Source organism: Alnus glutinosa, chromosome 13, assembly GCF_958979055.1.
Source record: "Alnus glutinosa chromosome 13, dhAlnGlut1.1, whole genome shotgun sequence".
Taxonomy (NCBI): domain Eukaryota; kingdom Viridiplantae; phylum Streptophyta; class Magnoliopsida; order Fagales; family Betulaceae; genus Alnus; species Alnus glutinosa.
Genome location: NC_084898.1, coordinates 1,019,512 through 1,046,584, shown reverse-complemented (window position 1 = coordinate 1,046,584; position 27,073 = coordinate 1,019,512). Strand labels below are relative to the sequence as shown.

The window sequence follows — 27,073 nt, the reverse complement described above, 5'->3', positions numbered from 1 at the left end:
GTCGTTTCCAGCAGCCATGGTTACGCCCCTACTTTTCATGACGTCCAGTCATTTTCGAACTGTTGAAAATGGAGAAGAAAGTAATTAATCCAATTAATCCTCGTTTTCCTTAAACAGTAAACCCTTTGGATTAATTAAACCTTGGATTAGACCCACTAATAAACAAGAATAAACCCAATCATGCACCAATTTTCTCTCATCCCAATCAATCACCGATTGATTAATCTCCCACCCATCAACATTATTATTATAAAACCCCACAAAAATCTCCTTTCTTAAAATCTTTCCCGTTGGCTGGCTCTTAAACCAGTCATCCAAACCCTTCTTCCCTAATTCTCTTATCTCTCTAATCTTAATTACTCCATTAATCTCTCTCTCTCTCTCTCTCTCTCTCTTAAAAGCACACAGACAGAGGAACAGAGTAAATGCAAAGCGGCGTAGGCTGACATACTCTATTACTGGAGACTCCAGAACAAGCCCAACACGTAGTACTTTTTTCCGGCCAAACCAGAAAGATGCTTGAGACCGTGAAGTACCTCATCGGAGCGGTCGGCCCCAGCGGCTACGGCTCTAAGTCCACCGCCGAGGAAGTTACGGAAAGCTGCCCCGATCTGCGCTCCGTAACCGCCATCATCACAGGTAATGACACAGTACTATGTCGAATGATCATCACGACTACTTAAATTCATTCCTTTTTACAGAATAAGCGATGATTTATATAAATTTTTTTTTTTTTTTTTTTTTTTTGGGTTTGATTATCAGGCGCTACGTCGGGGATCGGGGCGGAGACGGCTCGGGTCTTGGCCATGCGAGGGGCGAGGCTGGTCCTCCCGGCTCGGAGCATCAAGGCTGCGGAGGACACCAAGGCACGTATCGTGGCCGAGTTTCCCGACTCCGAGATCGTCGTCATGCCGCTCGATCTTAGCTCTCTCGGCTCCGTCCGAAACTTCGTTTCCGAGTTCGAGTCCCTCGGATTGCCTCTCAATCTCCTCATGTAAGTACACCCCAGAAGTCCATTTTCGTTCTTTTTCTTAATTTTCTTTTCTTTGTATATTGTTAATTTGCTTCCCGAGAAAACAAAGGAAACAGTTTCTCGGCAACCAAACACACCTGTAAGTGATCGATATTGAACTGGGTAAGGTGGTACTATAATTCAGTTTTGTGATCGCAGAAACAACGCCGGCAAGTTTGCACATGAGCATGCAATTTCCGAAGACGGAATCGAAATATCCTTTGCTACTAATCATTTAGGTAAGCTATTAAAAAAAATATAATAATTAAAAAAAAAATAATCATTGTTTTTGTTAATGAATTCGAGTTTAAAATTATACTTTTTTTCATGAATTTTGCAGGCCATTTTCTGTTGACGAAGCTGTTGCTGAACAGGATGATTGAAACGGCGAGGAACACCAGCATCCAAGGCCGAATAGTGAACGTGTCGTCGGGCATTCACGGCTGGTTTTCCGGTGACACAATCCGATATCTCGGTCTTATAACCCGAAACAAAAGGTGAATAAGACTGGAAAAAATTGATGACATATCGGGAACTGAAATAATCAGACTGAAAGTCCCAAAATGGAACACAGTAACTATATATATGTATAAAATTATATATATATATATATATACGGCTTTTGACTTTTTCTTTGAAATTTGTCTTGGTCTCTTCAGCCATTACGATCCAACACGTGCTTATGCGCTTTCGAAGCTCGCCAACGTTCTGCACGCCAAGGAGCTTGCTCGGAGACTGAAGGTATCATGGATGGTGGTTACTTGAGTAATGATCGTTAAAGACAAAAGAAAAAAGAAAGTGAAATTTTGTTCTTTTCTTTGTTGATCAATTGTCGGGTCGTTTGCTGAATCTTTTTTTTCTTCTTTTTTTAATATAATAACTTGCAGGAAATGGAGGCCAACGTGACAGTGAATTGTGTTCATCCTGGAATCGTGAGAACCAGACTCACTAGAGAACGTGAAGGCCTAGCCACAGGTTGAAGATAACTCATCCACTTTATTACCCAATTTCTTGTTTTTCTTTTCTTTTTTTCTTTTTTCTTTTTTATTAAAAGTGTTGTGAGAATTAAAAAAAAAAAAAAATACAGGTAAGAATTAGATGCTATATATGTTATAAAGATTGATGTTAATTAGTTTGATAGATTGGGTTAAAAAAAATTATAAGGAAAGATGTTAGTTTAATAGACTAGATAGAATTTGGGGACGAAACTAAACTTTTAGTCTTTTAGGCGGGCAAAAAAAAAAAAAAAAAACTTTTAAGGTGTAGAAATTAAATTTAGAGGGGTTCATCCCGTATAATATACAATTTTTGGATCTAGTTAAAATAGACTGAATTAGAAAAATTTACCCCACCCCAAGTTAGATGAAACTTTATCCTTTAGCATGATTCCTCTTATTTAAGTTTTGAGTTTTTTTATATGTAGATTTGTCTTTCTTTCTTTTTTTCATTAATTTTTGTGTGTTTTGGATTATTTATTAATGTTTTTTTTTTTTTTGTGAAAAGAAACAAATAAAAGTGAAAAAGGAAAAAATGTTATCAAACAAAACTATCCATGATTTTCTTTTCATCATGGACAAAGTTTTTCTATTAAAAATGTACGTGAGAATTAAAAATACATGCTCCAATCACATAAAATATGCATGAGAATTAAAATAGACCGAATTAAAAGAATTTACTCTCATATCAGATGAAACTTGGCCTTTTAGCATGAGTCATCTTATTTATTTATTTATTTTGGTAAAGACGTGGAACTCCACAAGAACCGTACGTATATCAATTGTGGGATGACTCGAACAATCAATCTCGTTGTATTAACCAAATGAGTCAACCATTTGAGCGGACACTAGTGTGCGACCTCTTATTTAAGTTTTGATTATGAGTTTTTAATTTTATTTCATTTTTTTTTAATATGCAGATTTGGCTTTCTTCTTTGCTTCTAAGCTCGTGAAGACAATTCCTCAGGTATGTCTAAGCTAGTTTGGACATGTAATAAGATTTCATGTTTTCATTTCTTTACCTATGATGTCTGTGAAAACCATATATATAATAAATATAATGAGTGGAATGCGATGTTATCTACAGGCTGCTGCTACCACTTGTTATGTCGCGACTCATCCGAGACTGTTAAATGTGTCCGGAAAGTTCTTTTTAGATTGCAACGAAGCTTCGCCGTCGAAATTGGGATCCAACTTAGCCGAAGCTGCACGGTTATGGTCCGCTTCTGAAATCATGGTTTCAGGGGACCCAAAAGCAGTTTTTGATCCGCTCACCACCTTAGTTTTTAAAAAAGATAAAGTAGATGAATATTAAGAAACGAGAAAGAAGAGACAGATAAAAGAAAATAGACACTAAATCATAAGAAATACGTACGTTCTATACCACTTCAAGTACTATAGTATATATAACTAGATCGATCATGTGTATGTAAGATATATGGTCTTCTTAGCTAGGATGAGGATCCGGGCACTCCGAACTCGTATCTCCTCCTCTCACTTTTTGTCCGAATTTCAAGAAATTCTCGGAATCTTAATCCGACTTCTTACTTCTTAGTTGGTATATGTAAAACAACTTGTTAGGTTTTTAAAACGAGTTTGGGTTAGAATATGATGGTGTGAGACTAGATTGCTATAATGATATATACAATGATTATAATTATGGGATTAAAGTTATGTTAATGGGGTTTTGATTGGAAAGGAAAGTGCTTGGGAACCCTAAGTTTGTACCAATAACACATAAATAGGAGACATGGACAATGGTTTCTTTAGAGCAAATATATTAGTAAAAAAAAAAAAAAAGTATAAGTGGGCAATTAAAAAAGAAAAAGAAAATAAAAAAGAAAAAATAAAAATAAGAACATGGGGTCGGTTAGTACCATGTGGTGGTTGATTTTTTGAAGAGTATCTTTGGTGGTGTTGGTATGGGGCCCTACTAACATGGTGGATTGGTGGGGGTGAGAAAGAGGCACGCGTTCAAGGAAAATCAAGGGCCTTTGATGTAAACCTCTCCTGCGTGATACATTGATATCATCACAAATTTTATTATATTCAATTTAATTTTTTTTTTTATTGGAATTAGAATTATCGCCGGTTTATTTCGGTGTAAAATATTTTTTTTAAAAAGCTTTTTTTTTGTTTTTTTTTTCTTTGAATTTTTTAAGTTTTGCTCGAACTCGTACCTAGAAAGATAGACTTCACAAGAGCTTCCTTATAATATGGATAATCAATTGCACCAAGTCTCGCTCACACTCTCAAAGACCTTTTATTCTCAAATACTCTCTTCTTCTGTAGTTTCTCTTTGTGGTCTCTCTCTCTTTCTTGTAGCTTTTTAGATTAAATGAAAATACAAAAAGATATTTAGCAATTTTTTACCATGCAAGCCAAACACCGAAAAAAAATGTTTTTCGAGCCACTTTTTAGGGTTGCAAACAAATAGCGGAAAATATACACTTTTTAAGGAAAATATTGTAGTTGAAAACAAAAAGCAAGGCCTAAAGCAGTAATTTGCTTCCCGTTTTCCTTGGCCATGAACATTGGTTGTACACTTATTGCCCCTTTTATTTGGGTTATCATGTTATTGTAAAATATTTGTAATAAAAGTTGTTGTATTTCTATCAGCATTCTTTCCCTAAATTTTCTTACAAATTCGTGTAACAATATATTTATGGAGAAAAAAATTAAGCAACAAGATTTGATAAGTATATTGAATTGTTGAATGGTTGATGTGGTAATTACTGTATTAACGGTCATGTCAGTTTGTTAAGGATTTGTAATAAAAGTTAGGGTTAAATACGTTTTTGCTCCTTGTTGTTTAACTCTTTTATTTTTTGCCCTATGTAATTCATTTTATATCGTAGATGGCATCTTGGTTTTGGCTACAGACAGAGATGATATATTCATCTAAATTATCTTCCAAAAATTAATAGTAGTTCAGTCAACACCTCTAAAGTGTTGACGCGTATCATATGTATTAAAAAAACCAAAAATAAAAAGCTTTAAAAATAATAAAACTTAAAAAAAAAAAAGCATTAAAAAAAATAAAAATAGAAGGGAGTTCTTTGGCCCTATGAGGGTGGCCAAAACACCCCATGGACCATGAGGGTGGCTTGGCCACTCCCAGACTGACTGGCCCCATTGTTCGGCCCTGTATCGTTTCCAAACAAATCCTACGGCTCTATTTGTTAGTGTATTTTTAGGGATGTTTTTTCTTTTTGTTTTAAAAGTATTTTAATGTGACGTAAAAGTAAAAACAGTTTTTTATATTTTTAAGTATGTTTTGTGTCTTTAACTTGTTTGTTAATATTTTTGTTTTAAGAAGAGAAAACAAAAGATACAAAACAAAAAGGGATAATTGCACCGTTGGTCCCTGTGTTATACCATAATTATTTTTTACTCCCTATGGTTTAAAAAGTTCATGGGAGGTCTTCGTAATATACAATAATTACAAATCGATCCCTGGCGTCAAATTCTGTTAAAATTTTTAACAGATTCCATCAAATGCCACGTTAGCGACACGTGTCGCCAATAAGATGGCAGCACGTGTCCACCGTAATAAAAATACTTATTCTTTTAAAAAAAAAAATTCAAAAAAATTCAAAAAAAAAAAAAGAAGCTGAAGGAGCCGGCCACCCCTAGCCATTGGGGGTGGCGGCGGCGCAGCCACCCCCAGTGGCCGCAGGGGTGGCGCGTGGCCACCCCCAAGCGACAGGGGGTGGCCGGCCCCTTTAGCTTTTTTTGTTTTTGTTTTTGTTTTTTTTGAATTTTTTTTTTAAAAATAAGTATTTTTATTTTTTTTAATAAATTTTTATTTTTTTATTATGGTGGACACGTGTCGCCATCTTACTGGCGACACGTGTCGCTGACGTGGCATTTGATGGAATCTGTTAAAAATTTTAACAAAATTTGACGCCAGGGATCGATTTGTAATTATTGCATATCACGAGGACCTCCCATGAACTTTTTAAACCATAAGGAGTGAAAAATAATTATGGTATACCACATGGACCAACGGTGCAATTATTTTCAACCAAGTACATGGTTGATCTCTATGTACAAGCGGTCACACTTATTTTCTCTTAACTACAACCGCAATCGCTTTATGCATTTATCAATTTTAAGTAAGTAGTTAAATGGTTTATAACAGTCAAGCTTGACTATTATGAGTCATTTTTCCTTCTAGCGTGAATGGATAAAATGTAAATCGAATGTTGATACTTTGAAAAATTAGGTAGTTAAAATTAAAAAAAAAAAAAAAAAAGTTTTATTTAACTAAGGGTGCGTTTGAGACAGTGATTTCGTAGACAAAAAGTGCGTTTTTAAATTAAATCACAAAAAATGAACTGTTTAAGAGTTGCAATTTTTAAAAAATTGCGATTTGAAAACACATAAAACTAATTTTCAAATCGCATGCAATGTGGTACTTTTTTGAAAACACAAAATTTTAAAAGGCTAATATGAAATTTTAAAGGCCAATCTACGATTTTACCAAACACCTAACTGCGTTTTTAAAAATCACTTTCTCGAATCACAAGTTTTAAAATCCTATACCCAAATGACTTAAATATTTAGTCATTATTATATGTGTAACATTTATCATTCAAACCATTGGCTTCTCTCCAATTTTCTATCTAGCAACCCATTTCCCAGCCCAAAAGGGCCAAAACCCCTAAAACCCTAAACTCTTCCCCCAACAAAATCACCCAGAAGAAGAAAACAAGCTCTCTTCATCACGTAACCTCAAAAATGGCGAGCCTTATACCCGAAACCTCCCAGAAAATATTCACCCCAGAAACCCTCCGCTCCGCCGCCAAACAGTCCCAGCGCTGCATCACTGTCCCCGTACGCCTCCGCCGCGCCATCAAGAAGTACCTACGAGGTACACAGACACATACACCTACGAATACGCATACGCATACGCATACGTATAAGTAGTATATACTGATCTGCAACAAGTATTGGCTTTTGGGTTTTGCAGAGCAGGAGGAGCCGCACGTGAAGAGGAAGGTGCTGAGGCTATCGGAGACGCTGAGCGCGATCAAGGACGTGAACTCGCAGCTCGTGACTACGACGTCGAGGGAGCTGGTGGAGGACCCTTTGAAGTCGGCGGAGCAGTCGAGGCAGCGATGGAAGATCAGGAGCTTCTACGGCGACATTGGATTCAAGTACACGGGTGACGAGACCATCGCCTATGTAGCGTCTAGAATGCCCGCCGTGTTCTCCGCGTGTCACCGAGTTCTCAAGGAGGTATGTAGTGTAGTTATAGTTTGGTATGGTACAGAGTAAAAGAATTGGAATTTTGTGAAATGCGTGGTGGGTGTTTTGTGCCTGTGGGGAAAATTGTGGGTCTTGGGTTTTTCTGTTTGGTTGTTGAGAAAATGGTGAGTTGAAAACGGAAAGATTGGATATTGACACTTATTTTAGGTACTTTTTTTTGTTTGAGAATAGTGCAGATCTGAGCTTATCTGAGTTATCGAGTTGAATTAGGCCTGGGTGAGTGTGTTTTATGAGTGGAAAATTGTGGGTCTAACTTAGTTAGAGTTGAATTAGGCTTAACTGGGAAGATTGGATTTTGACACTTCACCTGCATTTTTTTTTTTCTTTTTTTGTGCATAGTGAAGAGCTGAGTTTAAATCAGTCATAGAGGTCATAGAGGTGAGTTAGGATTAACTGGGTAGGTGTTTCATGTATGTGCAGAAAATTGTGGGTCTTCATTTTCTTTTATGCTTGTTTTCCGAGAAAATAGTGGAATGAAAAGGAAATACTGGATTTTGACAATTTTGACACTAATTTGACCTGCTTTCATTTGTGAATAGTGAAGAGTCATAAATAGAGTGAATTAAGTTTTAGTAGGTGAAGGTTTTAGTTTTCTTGAGTTATAATTGATCAGGAAGCAAATGAAGCTTTTGGGATGGAATATTTGAATTATCTTTCTGTTATAATTTATGTGTTTTGGGTTTCTAGGTTCATAGAAGGCTACCGGGTTTCTCCCCAGCTAAAGTGTTGGATTTTGGTGCTGGCACGGGTTCAGCTTTCTGGTGAAAAGCTCATTAATTATCGCCCTATATGGTTATCTGTATACTGCATGTTGGTTCACTGTTATCTCTTTCTATCTGAGTTTTCTGACAATTTGAATAAAATGTTGTAGGGCACTGCAAGAAGTCTGGCCACAGTCTATGGAGAAAGTTAATTTAGTAGAGCCATCCCAGTCAATGCAACGTGCTGGCCGGAGCCTTATACAAGGTACTTGGCAATTTTCCTTTTCAAATAGTTGATATTTCTTTGAGATTATTAGAAGATTAACATTTCAAAGAGCAGTTGGTAATTTAGAAGAATTGCTGTTGTTTGAGGGTACTTCCTTGTCAGGCCATTGTATTGATATGGGTTGGGTGCTAAGTAGGTTTGGAGTGTTGGATTTTGAAATCATGCAAAACCAGTATTCATGTAATAACATATAATATAATAATTCATTATGTAGTCATGAATTAGTGTAGGCCAATAAAATTGCTAATTATGATGTGAAATAGGTATGTGTTTTGGTGCTTATAGGCATTGCTCTAAAAGGCTTAGCAAGCTTAATTTGTGTTGAACCTTTATTTAGCCATGTGCATAGTGTGCACTCTTTTTATATTGCTACTATAATATGTCAAAATATTAATATTGAAAAAAAAAAAGAAAAAAAAAAGGGAAGCTAGAGTATGCTACTAGAATCGATGGATTGTCATTCAAGAAAAAATTTCTGATAGCGCTACACTCTTTAGAAGTGTTGTTATGACATGGCCTAGCTTATATTGCCATTGATTTACCATTATTCTAATATACTTCCATTAATGCTTCCTTATAAAATTAAAAACACAGGTTATGGCTGCAGATATATGCTCAAGCAGTCCTATCAAGAAGTGGAGAGGATAGACTTATGATTAACATGTTATTTTTATTTTTGGGCATGATTTAGATTTCATTTGACATGCTATCATTGTGTGCCTTCAAAAATTATTTTGCCTCGTTGACATTGTTCCTAAGAAATTTTATGTATGTTTTCGTTATTACTAGGTTTCTTTATGTGCATATGCCTCCCCTCCCTTCCTCCCTTGCAAATACATGTGATAAAGAAGGCAAATCCTGAGATTTATATGTTACAATTGCTTTAGGTCTGAAGAACTTGCCACTTATTCATAGTTATGATAGCATTCAAGCACTTAATAAAAGCATCAATAAGTCAGAGAGAGGACATGACCTTGTAATCGCTGTAAGTTGTATTCTTCTAGATTTCTTCCTAGTAAATTTTCCGAGTTATCTGTATTGGTATCAATATATGAAGTAGCATATTTTTATTCAAAAAATGGTTCTTTAAACCACTGCACTTAAGGAAGCTTTCATCATATTTGGCCTTCTCCTGGTACTGATTGATGGCCAAATGTTTGTTGCTCTGGGGTGAAGTCTTATGTCCTTGGAGAGATACCATCACTGAAGGACAGAATTACTATAGTACGCCAACTTTGGGATCTTACACGGGATGTTCTGGTATGATTCCTGGCTTATGGAATGTTTCATGTCTCATTACATGTATGCATTGCATAGAGATTTTGATGATGTTACATTATTGATAATTGTTTTGATTTATTTTTTAGTTTCAAACTTCTCAGAACTTGATGCAAGTTTTCTCCATTGATTTTTATTTTTATTTTTTTGGTGGAATCCAAATGTGGGGTAGGTTTTGGTGGAACCCGGAACACCGCATGGATCTAATATCATATCTCAAATGCGATCTCATATATTATGGACAGAGAAAAGGGTAAGATGATTATTCTTCAGGACAATATTTTAGTTGCCTATTCAAATATTTGTTGCAGGGACTCTTGTGTTTCTGATTTACTACTTTGTGCTTCTTTTAACCGCTGCTCATGTATAGTGCCATATTCATGACTTCTTAGAAATGCCGTAAATCTAAAGCTGCAAATAATACAGCTTCAAAGGACTTGGTGGTGACTCAAAAAAGTGGTGCATTCATAGTTGCTCCTGTGAGTAACAATTTTCTAACCTGTCCCCTCTTTTTTCTTCCCAGAATTAATAGGTTTTCCATATTCTCCACCTATTCTATTCTTTTCTTCTCTCTCTCTCTCTCTCTCATGTAGTCCTGTTGATGCAGTGTCCTCATGATGGGCCATGTCCGTTGGCAAAAACTAGCAAATACTGTCATTTTGTCCAGCGTTTGGAGAGGACATCATCACAACGTTCATACAAGGTTCCTCCCTCTGTCCTTATCCTACACTCTTTGCTACTTAAATATTTATGTGGCTGCCATTTTATGCGGATTTGACTGCAGATGTTGAAGTCTGGCATGTTTTCAAGCGTCAAATTCAGTCAGTTTTCCAAGTTTTTGTACTGGAAAATTGTTCAAGTTTCCACTTTTTCTTCTGCAAGGTCCTAGGCTATTATGTTTCTATGTGCCATAGCATGCCAAATCTGAGTGCTTACTCATTTAAAATAATGTAGATAAGAACTTTGAGCAACCTACGGGCTTGCTCCTCTGTTCCTTGGCTTAGGGTTTATTATTCATAAGTGGGCCAATCTATTACATCTTTTATGCGTATAAAATCATGAGTGTCAATGCTAGTCCTATTCCATTGCTGGTTGCTTCCCTAGTGACGTGATTTTTTTTTTTTTTTGGGAAATTTACCAACTATTGTTCTCTTCTTATTTTCAATTTTATACTTTCTTCTTCTTCTTCTTCTTTTTTCCCCCTGGTTCTTCTTGTTCTTGGAAGCAATACTTTTATTTTTTTAAAAAAAAATAGGGAAATAGAAAGGATTAATGCAATTAATGTGTCATCAATATTACCTTCTCTCTTATCAATGAATTTTTGCAGCGTTCAAAAGGCGAGCCCGCTTTACGTGGCTTTGAGGATGAGAAATTCAGTTTCGTTGTTATCAGACGAGGACAGAGACCAAGGTGAGTATATAAAGTGCTGCCTTTGAAGAGATAGGGTTGTTTATAGATTATACTTCTTGGACATCAGCAGTTCAATTCAACAATAACAATACAAGAGCATGTATATTTTATAACACATTTATCAAAGCATTTGTTTGATGATTTTTGACAACTTTACTCAGAATGAAAGAAAATTTTATAACATCTTTAATTGTGAATAACTTAAGTGATTTTTTATCACAGGTTCTTTCTGTTGATCCCTTTGATGGGTATATCTACCCACCTGCAGAAATCTGACACCGAAATTATTTGACCTTTTTTATTTTTTATTTTATTTTTTTGTTTTATTTTTTTTAATTTACCTCACACTGCAGCTCCTTCTAGCCATTAGTATTTTAAGTGACTGTTTAATTTGATCAGGGAAGTTTGGCCTCTTGATGGCATGAAATTTGAGACATTGAAAGAGCAGCGTGCAAAAAGAAATCCAGAAGATCTTGAAATTGACTATGGTACATTTGAAACACTCTATTTCCCATGAAAAGCTCTGCAGGAATTTCATAATCAAAACATGTCTTTGCATACCCACTCAGCATTCTAGTTTGTTCATGGAATTTCTGAATTTCAATTTCTTTGTGATGGTTTTCTTTTTGACTTTGGTAGAGGACCTGGTTAAGCTACAAAAAGAAGCTGATGATATTCCATATGAAGAAGTGGATCCAGCTACCTATGATTCTGATGTAATGGAAACCGATGCTGTTGACAAGAATGGTGAAGAGGAGGGAGAAGAAGACGATGAACAAGAAGAAGAAGAAGAAGAAGAAGAAACAACCTCTGCTGATCTTGGGGGTGGTTGGGGCAGGATTATCTTTCCAGCCATTCGACGGGGCAGGCAAGTTACAATGGATATCTGTCGATCAACCGAACGAGATGGCTCAGAGGGTTCATTTGAGCATGTAGTCGTCACACAAAGCAAGAATCCTACATTACATCGTCAAGCCAGAAGATCTCTCTGGGGTGACCTGTGGCCCTTTTGAAGTTATGAAGTGCTTTTGGCCCTATGATCACTAACAAAAATATGCAAACCCAAATTTCTTGTTAAAATTTCATTTCATTTTTAGTTGTTTTTTGTATATATATGGTCTTTAGAAGGGAAAAGGAAAAAAGAAAATGTAATTGAGAGAACTGTTACATTAGATGGATCAAACGAAAGGCATACACCTTACAATTGTTCATTGTGCAATTGAATTAAGTTGTAATGAAGACATTGAAGTCAAAACTAAAAAAAATTGCAGAGACAACAGTTCAAAAAATTGTAGCTTTATTGAATTACAGAAAATTTCCTTTATTTTGAACTTCATATCCCAAAAAGATTTTAATGCTTCTTGCACACTTTGCGTACAAAGTGTGCAAGAAGCATTACTCATCATCCTCTACATTTTCTACACCATTTTTACACTTCAATATCTGCTTAGATAAGAGAAGATTTTTCCTCTCCTTTTTCTATAATTTATTTGAAGAATATTTAAATGGTTTGAGATAAAGATAAAAATAAATAAATAAATAAATAAATTATTGTGGAGTTTATTTGAATAGGGTATCAAAAAATAGTTTGGTTCTTTTAAGTTTTTGAAAAAAAATCTATATAAAACTGCTGTTAGTGCTCTAATGGCCGGCTTGCTCTTCATAAGTCAAAATCCCTCACCCGAGTGTGTTACACTTTGGGATTATCCATGCTTCCTCATTAATCCAATCTACACTTTCTAATGCTAATTATGATTTGTTTTCTTAACCTTTGCTAATAGGTATACAGATACTAGAAAAAATGTTTGGGTTCTACATATAGTCTATAATCTATATGTTATGAAAATGAGTGTCATGTACACCAACATGTAACAATTTATATTTTAGTATTTGATATGGTAAGAATAGTTACTATATATATTATAGTATTTGATATGTGATAATTTAAATGGATTGCAGGCACAAGCTAGGCATTAGATCTAATTTCTAAATCTGTGAACTGGGACTGGACTATCAGGGAGGCGCCGTCTTGGTTGTGAAGGGTCAGAGCCATGTCAAACGAGAGTTTGGGTGGGAAACCATGGCCAAAGGTCAACAACCACGAAATAGCTAGCCAAATTCATGACATGACATCCATGATCCATGCATCATGCATGCGTTATATTCCTTCAAACAAAACTCCACGCCCTACAACTTAATTAGAAGAAAATTAAGAAATGCATGCTGTAAACACGTGAATTTCAACGCCGCCCTCCCGACCAATGATGATTATCAGTTTCTTGGCAAAAAAGAAAACAATTAAGTTGTTATTTCTGTATATTTCGGTGGTTTTTTAAAACGCACCTCTTTTACCTGAGATTTGCAGACAGGAATAAAGGCATAGATATGCCAATCTTGGATCAACTATGATTCCTTTGTATAGTAATACAAACACCGAAGAAAAAGAAAATACAGTACAATAGGTATAGGTAAACTATTTTATGGTTCCCTTATACGTATAGCCTCAATGATCCTGGAGAGGCCATAATCTAAATTATGGATTAACTAAACACATATATCAATGGATGTTATTTCTATTGCAGATCGACAGCAAGCTCGACCCATAATTTACAGCAGTTTTAGTGCAATCAAACGAACAAGGAATCAACAAAGGAGACCAAAGATGGTTGATTTTCTGCCGTCAGAAGCTGCTGATATTCCTTGTAAATTTTGTCAAGCATGTCATCTGTTGTGGGTTCAGAATTGTGGCAAGGATGGCAATCATAATCATAAACAAAATCACTGTCTTTATGATCACAAGCCAGCTTAGCCTCTCCAAAATTGTTCCCATGTGCATAAAATGGTGATGAAAATGGAATCCTCACGGCCTTTGGCTGGTAAACTTTGGTCTTTGTTATTGTTTTTCCACCACCATCTTGCTTATAATTCCCTTTGTTCTTCAACTTTTTGCTTAGATGACAATTCCAATAGTTCTTTATCTCGTTATCGGTTCGGCCAGGAAGTCTTCCAGCAATGAGAGACCAACGGTTGCCGAGAAGGGAGTGAAGCCGGATAATGAGGTCGTCTTCATCCGGGGTGATGTTTCCTCGCCGGATATCGGGTCGGAGATAGTTCAACCATCTTAGCCTGCAGCTCTTTCCACATCTAAGTAGCCCTTCAAGCAGAAACCAAAGAAAATTCAACTTGCTAAGTGCCATAATTATATATAACAAAAATTCATATGAAGTAAGAAAGAGATCTCTTTCGGCGACCCCTATGTCGTCGCCGATCGAGTACTTATTATCAGCAACGACATGTCAGCTTAAGTTCGTGTGCTATTTGAGAATTAAACTATATATATCAACAACTAATAACTTTTCTTGACGGAACAACTGCAACGACTAATCGTCGCTAAAGACCAAAATTCTTGTAGTATAGAAGGCGTTAATTATGCATTCATGAGGTAGTGAACAAGAGGAATACCTGCTTTTTCAGGCAAAGATTTCCAATGGCCTTCACCATGAGTCTGGATATAGTTTTCCAGTAATGTGTCTTCTCTGGCAGTCCACGGACCTCTATGTAAACCAACTTTTGAACAACATGGGGTTCTTCCCATTTCTACCTTCTCTCTTAATTAGGGTATCGATCACAGATAGAGAGAGAGAGAGAGAGAGAGAGAGAGAGAGAGAGATCACAACCTGGGGATATAAGCCAAGCTTTTAAAGAATTATAGTTTGATGTGAAATGGTGGTGGTTTCATGGGATATATTTAATGGTAGCGAAAATAAAGTGTGTGAAAAAACGGTGGCGTACGTGGGGTATGTTACTTCCCTACTTTCACATGTTTAAAAAGGTTGGATAATTATGATAAAAATAAAAGCAGGTCCAAGGAATTTTCAATTTTTGAGAACCAAATTCAAGGAAATCAATGTACCTTGCTTTACAACTGTTTCCCTCCAACTACTATGGATAGAGATTTTTAATAATTTTGTTACGTGAATTGCTATCAATTCAAACAGTAATTAAATATGATAGAGTTCTCATAAAATCCACTTGTCAGAGCAGGTCTGGAGTAATCTATCCGTCTGTTTGGGCAGATAGGTCTTATAGGGGCTCTCTCATATTTATTGTCCAAATTGCTAGCAATTCATACAATAAATTACTAGAAATTCCAATTTATTTTAGAGGCTAACGTGGTAAAGGCCACGTGAAATTAAAAGAAATGATAAAACTAATTTTGATGGAAGAATTTGAAGAGTTGGCATCATAATTATCATATGTCCAATGTACACAAAAAAGGAAATGGGTGTATTTCCTAACCAAAACCATCATGGCAAGCAACAAATAAAGGTTGTGACTTTTAGGCCCATATGAGATATACATTGGAGCTCTTCAAAATGCTCTTCATTAATAGGATTGTTCTTCACTTATATTGCAAAAGAGAAAAATAGCTTAAAAAAAATCAGAGATCTCGTCCCTTTTGACCTTTTCTCATCACTAGATTCCTTTAACCACCCTTTTATCACGTTTAATAGGTTACCACCAAGGTAGGTGTCGTGTAGGTCTTGGAATCAAATTACGTACGGAACAACGTTGGTTGTCTGAGGACTATTGCTATCCACTGCTCAATGCAATTGGAAGCGCTTGATTCTCCGTCTGATATAGAATTTGCACATCTATTGATTTATCATTCGGTCTAACTAAGTAAAGAGTGGGTCCTAGTGGATGTCGGAGATGGTGGAGGCCATATGCCGGTCGGAGATAAGGATGGAATCGTTTATGGCCAAAGTGTAACAAATGTAAGGAAAATGTAACTTGATCATGTAAGGTCGACCCACACTATTAACAATTAACAAGTAAATATGTAATTGTGATGTGATTCTCTGGGGTTTAATTCATTATGGTTGGCAAATAAGTTCTTATTTCTAGAGCTGAGGACTTTTGTCATTTAAAAAAAAAAGGTTATTTTCAATTATAGTTTCCAACGTTGAGAGTTGAGACAAAAGTCAAAGTAAGTTGTAGGTTATTCAATGATTTCACAAAAAATAGAAAGCTATAGAAAATGGTTTAGAACCGAAAAGGGCATGAATTCCCAAGGCTATTACGTACAAGCTGCAACTTGGACAATATTGTTCCCCCTTAAGGGATAAAGTTTTCTTTCTAATGCTCCGTTTGTTTTTGCGTAAAATATTTTTTTAAAAATATTTTCAGCATTTTTCGATATTTGATAGGAGCAAAAATAATTGTCAATAGAAATAATTTTCAGTTTGACGGTAAAATTTTCTTAAATTTTTTAAAAACTATTTACGATTTTAAAAACCGTAAATCGTTTTCTGGACTTAACTCTTCATTTTTGTACGCACGTTTGTGGGAATCCGCCACCGTCGGGCATTTAAATTTGTTGGTAACCTGACTTTATCGCCAAAGATCTCCGAATTTTAGTATCGGAATGCCGGATTCCGATGATGGTCGTCAGAAACTGGGGGACCAGATCAATTATGGCCAAAATCTGAAAATTTCTACCGAAATCTGGCAAGTTTGGTCAAAATCTGTAAATTTTTGCTGGAATCTAGCAACGACGGCTGGATATCGCTGGATTCCGTTTTACGCCGTTGGTGATTTTTTCATATGAGCCAAACGCCAAAAACTATTTCCAGAAAGAAAGAAAAAAAAAATGATTTTATCGAAACAAACAGAACATAAATTGGGTGGGGGAAAATTTTTCAACTCAATATATTAAATTGACAATTGCGTTTAAAACATGCAACTCTCACATACAATGTTAGTTCAATTTTTGAAAATAAATCCTGTCCTCGTTTGATTTGGCGATTGAAATTAATGTTCCAATAGCAAGGCAGAGATGGTTGAAAAGCAGATTGATTGCATCAATGTTGGGTAACCATGGGAGAGTCAACATGACGTGTATTTGATTCAATAGGCTAGGTCCTTTTCCACCGCCTTTCCCCATATATTGAAGAATGAAGAAGCACATTGAACTCATATCATCTTCTTACTATTTTGGTTAATCAAGTTACCTGCACAACATTAACAAGTAAGAGTGACATTATAGGCTTTATAGCTCAACAGGTGAAAACGTGGAAGTATATGATGTTTGGTAAGATGGAGACATTTTGTCACTTTTTTTTTTTTTTTTTTTTTGTTGTAAGTTCACGTACGCCGGCCCTCAAACTACCACTCAATTAACAATGCTTCCAAACTTTCAATTGGGACAGTGTCTTTCCCCACCCACCCCCAAACTACCAAAACATTGTCAATATATCCCAAATGCTAACAAAAAGACAAAAATGACCTTACAATTTTTTCAATAAAACAAAAGTACTCCTATAAATTCGGAGAGAAAAATTTAAATTTCTTAAAACAAAAAAAAAAAAACAAAAATTTTAATTTTTAAATTTGGCCACCCTTGGTTTTTATGTATTTCTTTATTTTTTTTATTTTATTAAGGGTATTTTTGACATTGCGGAGAACATTGACAATTATTGATAGTTTGGGAGGACATTATCAACTGGGTAGTAGTTTGAGGAAAGTTTGTAGACTTTACCCTTCTTCTTTTTTCCCTATGCAATACTGTAAAGGGAAGGAGGAGGTGACATTTTGTCACTTGATATAGGCTAAACTAATTCTTAGATTTGCCTAACAAGTATGAAGGGAGTAATTGTGAATTGTTAATAAGATCTTTTTTTTTTGGTTACATTTACTAACAGTGGATATGGTGTAGTAATTTGGTTGTAATGGAAGCTAAGCTACTTCTATAAGCTTCTCCAATAATAGAGTTGATGGAGACTCCAATTTCACCTTAGAAACATACCTACAAAGTCTTGAAAGAAGAATCTCTCCAATATTATTATGCCTTTCTAACCACCATTGTCACCATCATCACTAGTCCATCATGGAAAAAAGCATCCCTATTCTTAAATAGGGAAACTTGCATGGAATGAGCTCTTGCCAAAGTATTAGCCACTTATATGGTTTCATTGGCTCAACCTCAAGTACATGAGGTTTAAGATCTCCTGTAATAGAATTGCATGCAATTTAGACAGCTTCACAAAAGGACAAGTGCAAAACCTACTTGTTCAGGCAGGTAAATGCACAATTTGAACAGCCCTACAAAGAGGAAAGGTATGGGACTCGCCTGTCCGGAATGGCAATTAAGCAGCCAATTGCAAAGGCTGTCCTCCTAAAGAATGAAGCCCATGTTGGGTCTCACCAGCATCAAAGAACTTGCCTTTGTTCTTTGTTCCCCAGTGGTGCCCCAGATGCCCTCCCACATTAAACTTGTTGGGCAGTGATATTCAGAAGAAATTTGGATAAAAGGCCAGGAAGGGCAAAAGCACAGAACAGAAAGGAAGAAGTGAATGCTAATAGTAAGGCCGTTTTTATGCATTATTTGGCACCCATCTCACACAAAACTCACTCTTCATAAATACAATTTTGAGCTGGAAATCCTTGAACAAATAAAAGAATCATATAATTAAACCCCTATATGAGAATCTAATACAAAATCAATCCATAGCCTCATTTTGACAACTTGGCTGGACTGCAGTAATTTAAAAAAGCTATGCCACTTTTTCATGGCCTGACTGGATTATAATACACTTGGTAATCTATGAAGGGTCCTCAATAGAACACCCCCCCCAACAAAAGAAAAAAAAGGCAATACAAGTATACAACTGTCATCTATACCACACTGCACATGCAGAGAATCGTTTGAATCAGTGTCGTGCACTCCTGAAACAAGGCGAATCACTGTCTTTTAAGTGCCCAACAACTGAAACTAAGGTCTGATGATCTTCCAGGGTTTCAAAGACCAATAAACAACCACATTCAACTCTGTCCATTCCAGCCTGCAGTCACGACCACAACTGAGCGCATGTCAGGAGAAGTGAACATGCTCTAGCTAGAACTCTTCCAAAATCTTGTACTTGGATCTGCAACAACATGTTGCAAATCTGAAAGTCAGACCTAACCATTTTGCCAAACCCCATTATCAACTTCAACCGGGTAACCCATAATTGTGGTATGTTCTAATCCGCCCATCCCAGCCTGCAGTCACAAACACATGACCCCACATGTGGGGAGAACTGAACATGCCCTGGCAAGCACTCTTCAAAATTTTGTACTCAGATTTGCACACTGCAGGTGAAATACTTACTGGACTTGGATTAGAAAGTTTCTCCTCAGGCCAAGTTGCAGATCCCCTTGGTAAAGACTCCAATAGAAACCCACGGCTCAGAGAGAAACAATCAGGTGAAGATAGAGGCATTTTTTGGTCTGAATTCTCATTGAAGTTGTGGTGGTTCGACCCATTTTTAACACTTCCCCAAATATCAGCACTCAATGTTGGGGATAGATGGGTTCCTGACGTGGTTTGAATGCCACACCAAGGTATAGCAATTAATGCATTGTGGGAGTGGAAACTCTCACTACACCGGATAGCCTTTGCTCGGGAAGAAGGCCTGTCCTGGTTCATGAAGTTCCAGACATAGACATTTGAATCCTCACTCGCTGAGACAATATGTTTCCCATCTGAGCTAAAAGAGGCAGACATCTGGCTTCCTGCATTTCGAAGACCTTAAAAAAAAAAAGAAAAAAATAAAAGAAGAGTGAACAATGGAAGGAACAAAAAATCATCGAATTTTCTAAATGGTTATATAGTGTTCAACAGATGCAGTGAAATGAGAACTATGATAAAAACAAAAACCTACCCCTGAATTTGCAAATGACATCATGGCCCAAAAGAATACGAACTACTGAATCAGCAGAAGTGACCATTACTTTGCTCGGGTCGCCTGGGGAAAACTAGAAAACCAAGCCATACTAATTTAGTTATTTCCGGTGAAATAAAGGAGTATAGATGGAAGAAATAATTTAACAAAATCGTGGATGTAACTTAGCAACCTGAAATCCAGTTATCCTCTTGCCTGGTGACTTCTTTTTGCTCTGTAAGTATAATTGAGCATCCAGTTGCAGATGATTATCTGAACCAAACAAAACAATATTAGTTTGCAGGAACCCATAACATCTTTTTAGTATTAAATACAGTTATTCTTTGGGACACTGCTACTGTTCATTTCACTGTTCAGACAGCCCCAGGGCTGTAACAAACTTCTTTCTCTCGTTTCTTACAAACACTTCTCCTTACATATCAAAATGCCAAACCCCCAAATACTTCCTCTATTCATACCCCTATCAAACTGGCCTTAAATTCCCAAATACAGCCAGTCCAAAATTTTCCAAAAACCTGTTTGTTTCTAACAATAAAAAGACAAGAAAAATTAACACAGCTTAATTAACATTTCCTCAATCCAATATACAGGCAAGGGAATCCTGTCCTGGCATGTAGTCAATGGCCACAGAGTAAATGAGAGTTAACAAACTAAATATTACATTTCTTTTGTTGTGCTAAACTGTTTTTTATCTTGATAGACTGCCAGCTTAATAAGCTGCAGAGATTAACAAGATAAATATCATTTCTACTTTTTCCGTAGATCCAGGAAAAGAGATGTTACATTTAATTTCTAATTTCAAGCATTCACAACTTCTTGTGTAAAATGTTTACTTCAGCTTGCATAGGGCTCTCCAAGACTTAAAACAACATTCTAGGAAAAAGAGAAAAAGTTTCATTTGGCTTGAACGTGTGCATACCTATGATGTCATAAAAAAGACAGCTCCCAGTCATGGTGCCCACAATTCCTCCCTGTAAAAGTTGATTATTTGAGTATTTCATGTTGGATATTCATGGTAAAAAGCCAGAAACACGAAAATTCACCAGACCTTTCCATCAGGACGATAACATGCAGCAGTGACTATCTCTCTGGTATCAATATAATCAACAACCTTACATCCAACAGTTTCCCAGATGCGAACTTTTCCATCAATTGAACCGCTGATGAAGTAATTATCATCCACAGGGTTAAAATCAACACATGTCACTGCATCAATCATGGCAGTACAACGATCAGTGTGATGTGATGCAAACCAAACTAGGCGAACAGATACAGATCACACCAGTATAGATTAACTAAGCCTAACCAAAGCATCAAACAAGTACATGCTAAAGATAAATGCAAATGATCAGGAAGAGGCTCACCATAAGTATTATGAGAAAAAATTCTAAGGCATCTGTCAGATCTCACTTGCCATAGTCGAACTGTCTTATCAACAGAGGATGACAGCAGAAACTGTGGAAAGTACAAAAAAAAAAAAAAAAAAAAAAAAAAAAAAAAAAAAGAGAGAAAGAAGAAGAGGAAGAAGAAAGAAAGAGAAGAAAATGGCATTAATATTCATCATGTTCAGGAAAATAATATGCTAGAAATATATCAACAAATGATGCAACAGTCCAAGAAAATTAACTTAATTCCAAATAACACTAACCCCTTTTCTGGACCATGAGAGATCCAAAACGTCGTCGGTGTGTCCCTGGAACTCATGTAGAGGCTTCTCCAATATCTGGAAGACCTTTGGTGGGAGAATGACGCAAGCTGAATCTGATGATTTCCTCAATTTGTCCATCTTCCCTAATTTCCCTTTATCCACATCAAGAGGAGCCAATTCAGAAAGATTATTCATTGTGAAGTATGCACATGAAGGATCAATTTCTGGAACGTTGAAGTCGTCTGATCTCTCAGCTTCAATCACCATCCACACGCGCACTATTCCATCCTTGCCGGCACTTGCCAAATACCGCCCGTCCAGGCTGAATTTCATTGTCAATATTGACCCCTCATGTGCCAGAAATTCCTGTCCAGCATAAAGGGAAGACAGTTCCTTGGACCGTTTTCTATAAGAATGAACCCGAACTCTTTGCATCCCTGTACCTGACGTTGGTTCAAGATTACCACCAGGCCTTAAAGCGGCAGTATCAACAATACAAACTGCAGCACCTAATGTCCTTAGCCAACCCCTCTTCGCTTTCTTCTTTGCACCTACTGAAAATCTTGCCTCATCAACTTCTTTCCGCAAGCGATGCTGAACCAACGAAGATGGCCTGCAATTTTTCTGAAATTCTTCAAAACTAACCGCTCGATTGGAACCCACCTCTTGTAGTCTGCTAAGCATTCCATTCTGACCCAGTTCATCCACAAGGAACTCAGTTCCATCATCCAAATTCTTGATTGTAAACACGCAATTATCTTCTGAAGCACCATTTTCTAACGATTCCAACACTTTATCTGATATGGGGGACACAGTAGGCTGACTTAATGAAAACCCTTCATCGAAACCCATAGTCCTCAACACCGCCCCACTATTTTCCATGATTCTGTCAATACCCTCTTCGATTTTGTCATATAATCCATCTCCCAGATCCTCTCTCATAACCGAATTCCAATCTAAAGTTAACCCCATCCATTTCAGAAACCTAAGGCGGCGCTCTTGTACACTTTCCGGGTTGTTGATCCAAATCTCATACCAAAAACTACCTGAAACACCGGCAGAGTGCCCAATACTAGAACTACAGTCCCCAGAACCATCCAAACTCCAATCCGACACAGAAGAGATCTCTTCACGTGTATCATAAAACTGATCCTCTTCCTCTTCGCTGTAACTCCCCATCATATTTTTTTTTTCAACCCATTACATCCTAATTCAGAAGAAAAAGAAAAAGACAAAAAAAATTGACCCCAACTATAATCTAAGTCCTCATTTAGATGGTACAATTTCTTTAAGAATTAAACAAAAATACTACAATCTAAAATCTAATACCACTCAGATCATCAAATCAACAGATTAGAGAACACAAACACCTAGCATGGATCTTGCAGCAATCTAACATATTCAGTCCACAAACAATCCAACTGCCCTTTGACTCTCTTAAAAAGGCGCTAACTTCAACTACAACCCGCAATAGATTGTTTCCCGAAAACACAAGAAATCAAGCTACAAATCACACTTGCGACCGGAAAGAGAGAGTTTTGCTCACCTGGGTCACGATGAAATTCCGGTCAAACCCCAGAAATCCACTAGGGATTTCCACTTTTGCTCTGCAATACTCTCCTTCTCTCTCTCTTCTCTTCTCTTCTGAGTCTTCTCATCCACAGGACAGGAGTTCCCACTTGGGGAGGCAAAGAATTAAGAATAGTACAGGGAAAAAAAAAACCCATAAACTAAAAGTATCTAATAAATAAAAAAAAAAAAAATTAAAAAGGTGACCTTTGCCTCGGTTTGAGCGTCGGTACGAAGAAGAGGCACGGTCCGAGAGTGGAAGGTGCTTCTCCTTTGTGTTTTGTCTCTCTCTCCGGCTCTTAGTTGGATTTGGACTGGATGTCGATGACATGTTATTTACGGTTTTACCACTTACTTTTTGTTTGGACCAGGACCAATGGTTTGCAACCAACCACATGTTTTATCAGGTTTTTTCTTTTCTAAGCAAATGTTTTGTAAGGTTTTTAACAAAAGGTGATAGATTTTGATAAATTTTTAATTATTTAATTAATAAATATTAATTGAAATCTTAGAAAATCTTAGATAATAAACTATCCTAACAATTATAGAAGATCTTCATTTCTTTTATCTGATTAACTTTGTTGGAATTGACTATTTATTTTTTACTTTATCCTTTAATTTTTTTGTTGAGAATGTCCCACCAACTTTTTATCTTCTTTTCCTCTTTTACTGATAGATCATCACGAGATTATTATAAATTGACGTGGTGGTTTATGTGATATTTATTACATTAGTTATTAAATATATACGGTCACATGACAGTCTATGTAATACATTGATACTCATTTTTATAAAATATGGGCTGACACGAGAATTTATTCAAGAATATAGTAAAAATTGTAGTGCCTTTTTATAAGGAACTTTCTAAAGCCATAAGCCAAATATGTTAAGTCACTATTTATTCAAAAAACTGAAGATAATATGAAATTATGAATTTGATCATTTAATTAGTATTATAATACTCTCCCTCACACGTGTCTCAAATTCTTTCTCAATAAGTAATATCTACATATAGAATATTTAATTGAAATAAAAGGTTAATTATAAAGATAAAATTCGAACTCAATATCTTTACTTTAATATCATGTTAAATCACCACTTATCTCAAAAACTTAATTTAATGAAGAAGAAAAAAAATTATGAATTTAGTAATTTAACTAATATTCTAAGAAAATGCCATTTACTGCCTTTGATTTGGGGAAAAAAAATGCATTCCCCTCTCTATTTGATAACCACATTTTATTATGCTATAAATTAAAAAAAAATATTAATTTATATATATATATATATGCTTAAAAACTAAGTTTCTTATCAAATTTAGGTTTAACCCTACATTCATTCCTAATGAGTAGCTCAATCAGCTGGCGACCACGCCTCATGAAGCGAAAGTTAGTAGTTCGAATCCCCCCTCCCCCTCTTATGTGGACATGTCAAAAAAAAAAAAAAGCCCTTCATTCATACTTTGTCCCTAATAGTTTTTTTTTTTTTGTTTCGTTCCTTATTTCAACCATATACAAAGTGAAAAATTCGTTGACAAATTAGTGATCAAACAACTTCCAAATATATATTTGATAACCACATTTTAATAAAACCATGCATAAAAGTGTTCAAAATTTTGTAAACATATTTGAATGAAAGCTAGAGGTTTAGAGTGAGGGATCATTATTTCTATTGTGAATCTCTTATGACATTGTGGAGTAGTGGACTTCTCTTTCTCCTATACTGAAGTAATCACAAACTTGAATCCCACAATCTATGGGCGTTTTGGTTTTCTCTTTTGATCTTATTTCCAGTGATTTTCATTTTTATTTCACTTATTAGTTTGAACTAACGAAAAATCTTAACAGTACATCAGCTCGTTCGGATGATCTGGTTGTTATATAGAGTCAACTCCATATATGATATGGTGCTTGGCAAGTATTCTTGTGCTGATGCTTGAAGAAAGCTGAGAACTATGTTACGGACAATTAATTGGTAGAATTTTGTTTGGTTTTCAATGTCAATCCCTAAACACTCTTTAATTTTTTGGTTAGTATTTAGGGATGGATGTTTTAATTTGTTTTCAATGAAAGCTTTTATTCATGAAAAAAATAAAAAAAATAAAAAAAAAATCTTAACAGTAGGGAGTTGAAAGGAGCTAAAACATCAAACACCCACATTACAACATATGATAATTTATGAGTGATATTTGTAAACTGGATGACAATTCAAAGGGAGTAAAGGAAGTTTCCTCCCAAAACTTTCTTCCAACATCCCCATGTTGTCATAGGTCGGGGTATAAATTTGACCGGTTATAACCGGTATTAAATTTTCTTCGATGACATATCAATTTAATAGACTGATTTAAAAGAATTATTTTTCAACACAATTTAAAAAGAGAATTTTATTTTATTTTATTATTATTTTTTTTTAATGTCAAACATTATATGCCTCTAACTTTAAGCATTGCTTGCGAGAATTTTGGGGACATGTTGATATTTTCAAAGTGGGCCATTGGATTGTTTCTTTTTTGAGTCTTTGACGGGAAATTCATAAATGACGACTAGAAGCTAAAAGTCAAACCTTTTGTTGACACGTTACAATTCATTATCCTCTAGATTTTGCTGAAAAGTCTTTTCTAGTAATCTCTAGGCTCTATATGGATATGGTAAGGTTTTTAAAGGGATTTTTTATTTGAAAAAAAAAAAATATTTTGATGTGGTATAAAAATAAAAATAATTTTAAGTGTTATGTATTTTAAGTTTTTTTTTTTTTTTTTTGTTAATATTTTGTTTTGAAAAGAAAAAAGGAAAAAGGAAAAGAAAAAGAAAAAAACTTTAACAAACAAAGCCAAGTGTATTTGGAAAAGAGTTTTGAGAAAAGAAATGATGAAGAAATTTTTATTGATGCAATATATAGTAAAAAAAAGCTTCAATTTTTTATTTTTTTTTGTGAAAAAAAAGTAAAATTATTTGTTAATGTATAAAAAATGAGGTCGATTTCTTTTTTTTTTTTTCAATTTTTTTGTTTCCAAAATAATTAGAAAGATCGGTGATTTAACATGGTATTAGAGTGCAGAAGTCCTAAGTTCGAACAAATAATTAAAATATTTGTTTAATTATTTAAAATATTTACCCCCATTTAATTAAAATATTTTACGTATTGGGTATCACGCATTAAAAGAGAGTTCGAGCCCACATATGAGGGAGAGTATTAAAGTGTTAATTCAATGATTAAAATTCATTTCTTTCTATTAGTTTAAGCTTTTGAGAAAAGTGACAATTTAACATTAAATACTAACATTACACACAACAATCAGGATCTTTTCAATTTTAAGTGAAATTGAGAAGAACTATTTCATAATTGATATTAAACTTTACAGATCTAATGATATATATGATATCATGTGGTGAATATGTTGCTATATCATTAAAAAAAAAAATTAAATAGCATAACACCATATATACCGTTAAATACAACAAAACAAAATCTGAATTTTGAAATAGTTTCTCTCTATTTCACAAGGAGGCCACACATGAATATCCATTGACTTATTTTTTAATGATTTTTGTTTTCCTTCAATTTTTCTTCTTTTCATCTTTTACTTTTATTAAAAAAAAAAAAAAAAAAAAGAGTACATGATGGGCATATAGAAATTAAGATTAAATAAGAAAAAATTGAAAATAATTTCGACAATAAAAAGAAATAAATTAATCATGTAGTTGGGAATATTGCAAAAACCCAATAATTTAGGATAAAAACATATAATTTATCTCATTTTATATGTGGCCGAGAAAAATGCTTGAGATATTATAGCTTTTAATTAAACTCCCTTACAAATTCACATAACATATTATATTTTATGAAAACGAGAGTCACATGACAAAAGGGGAGTTCAAGCTATCAAACCATTTTTTGATAATTTTTTTTTTATTATTTTTTTTTTAAAAAAATCCCTCAGAAATATTAACAAAGAGAGCCAATTAATATATAATAAGGGCTACCAAAATATATTATTTATTTAACCTTGTGAGCATGGCATGCACAACGTGGTCCTAGACAAACTAGATTTTGTCAATTTTCATTAATCAAATGATAACCTCAAATTCCGTGATCATTTTTTTTCACTTTTTTCGAGACCATCGCCGACCAGCAAATAGCAATAGAGAGATGAATAAGAAGACGTGAGGAACAA

At 35.2% G+C, this 27,073-nt stretch overlaps 4 protein-coding genes and 1 long non-coding RNA gene across 5 annotated transcripts; 2 read left to right on the top strand and 3 right to left on the bottom strand.

Annotated features, from left to right (window-relative positions):
* Window positions 1-216: 216 nt before the first annotated feature.
* On the bottom strand, window positions 217-634 carry LOC133855035 (uncharacterized). Its single transcript, XR_009896917.1, has 2 exons — window positions 493-634; window positions 217-458 (listed from the first exon to the last, which is right to left on the bottom strand). It is a non-coding gene; the product is annotated as an uncharacterized LOC133855035 (long non-coding RNA).
* Window positions 505-4,625, top strand: LOC133855034 (short-chain dehydrogenase TIC 32 B, chloroplastic). The gene is made up of 8 exons (XM_062291330.1): window positions 505-639; window positions 763-994; window positions 1,172-1,251; window positions 1,353-1,509; window positions 1,672-1,753; window positions 1,900-1,987; window positions 2,928-2,974; window positions 3,095-4,625. Exons 1-8 carry the CDS (start codon window positions 516-518, stop codon window positions 3,320-3,322), a joined length of 1,038 nt encoding a protein of 345 aa, XP_062147314.1. The 5' UTR covers window positions 505-515; the 3' UTR covers window positions 3,323-4,625.
* Window positions 4,626-6,617: 1,992 nt separating this feature from the next.
* On the top strand, window positions 6,618-12,252 carry LOC133854479 (uncharacterized). Its single transcript, XM_062290704.1, has 12 exons — window positions 6,618-6,883; window positions 6,983-7,251; window positions 7,969-8,042; window positions 8,153-8,247; window positions 9,156-9,253; window positions 9,445-9,528; window positions 9,719-9,799; window positions 9,939-10,025; window positions 10,154-10,249; window positions 10,874-10,956; window positions 11,356-11,444; window positions 11,596-12,252. Exons 1-12 carry the CDS (start codon window positions 6,751-6,753, stop codon window positions 11,967-11,969), a joined length of 1,563 nt encoding a protein of 520 aa, XP_062146688.1. The 5' UTR covers window positions 6,618-6,750; the 3' UTR covers window positions 11,970-12,252.
* A 1,273-nt stretch (window positions 12,253-13,525) lies between these two features.
* Window positions 13,526-14,574, bottom strand: LOC133854480 (transcription factor MYB1-like). The gene is made up of 2 exons (XM_062290706.1): window positions 14,419-14,574; window positions 13,526-14,110 (listed from the first exon to the last, which is right to left on the bottom strand). Exons 1-2 carry the CDS (start codon window positions 14,549-14,551, stop codon window positions 13,584-13,586), a joined length of 660 nt encoding a protein of 219 aa, XP_062146690.1. The 5' UTR covers window positions 14,552-14,574; the 3' UTR covers window positions 13,526-13,583.
* Window positions 14,575-18,402: 3,828 nt separating this feature from the next.
* On the bottom strand, window positions 18,403-23,161 carry LOC133854079 (uncharacterized). The gene is made up of 7 exons (XM_062290105.1): window positions 21,331-23,161; window positions 21,047-21,137; window positions 20,731-20,888; window positions 20,602-20,653; window positions 19,855-19,934; window positions 19,662-19,755; window positions 18,403-19,527 (listed from the first exon to the last, which is right to left on the bottom strand). The coding sequence occupies exons 1-7, from the start codon at window positions 22,510-22,512 to the stop codon at window positions 18,950-18,952; spliced, it is 2,235 nt and encodes a 744-aa protein (XP_062146089.1). The 5' UTR covers window positions 22,513-23,161; the 3' UTR covers window positions 18,403-18,949.
* Window positions 23,162-27,073: the final 3,912 nt, after the last annotated feature.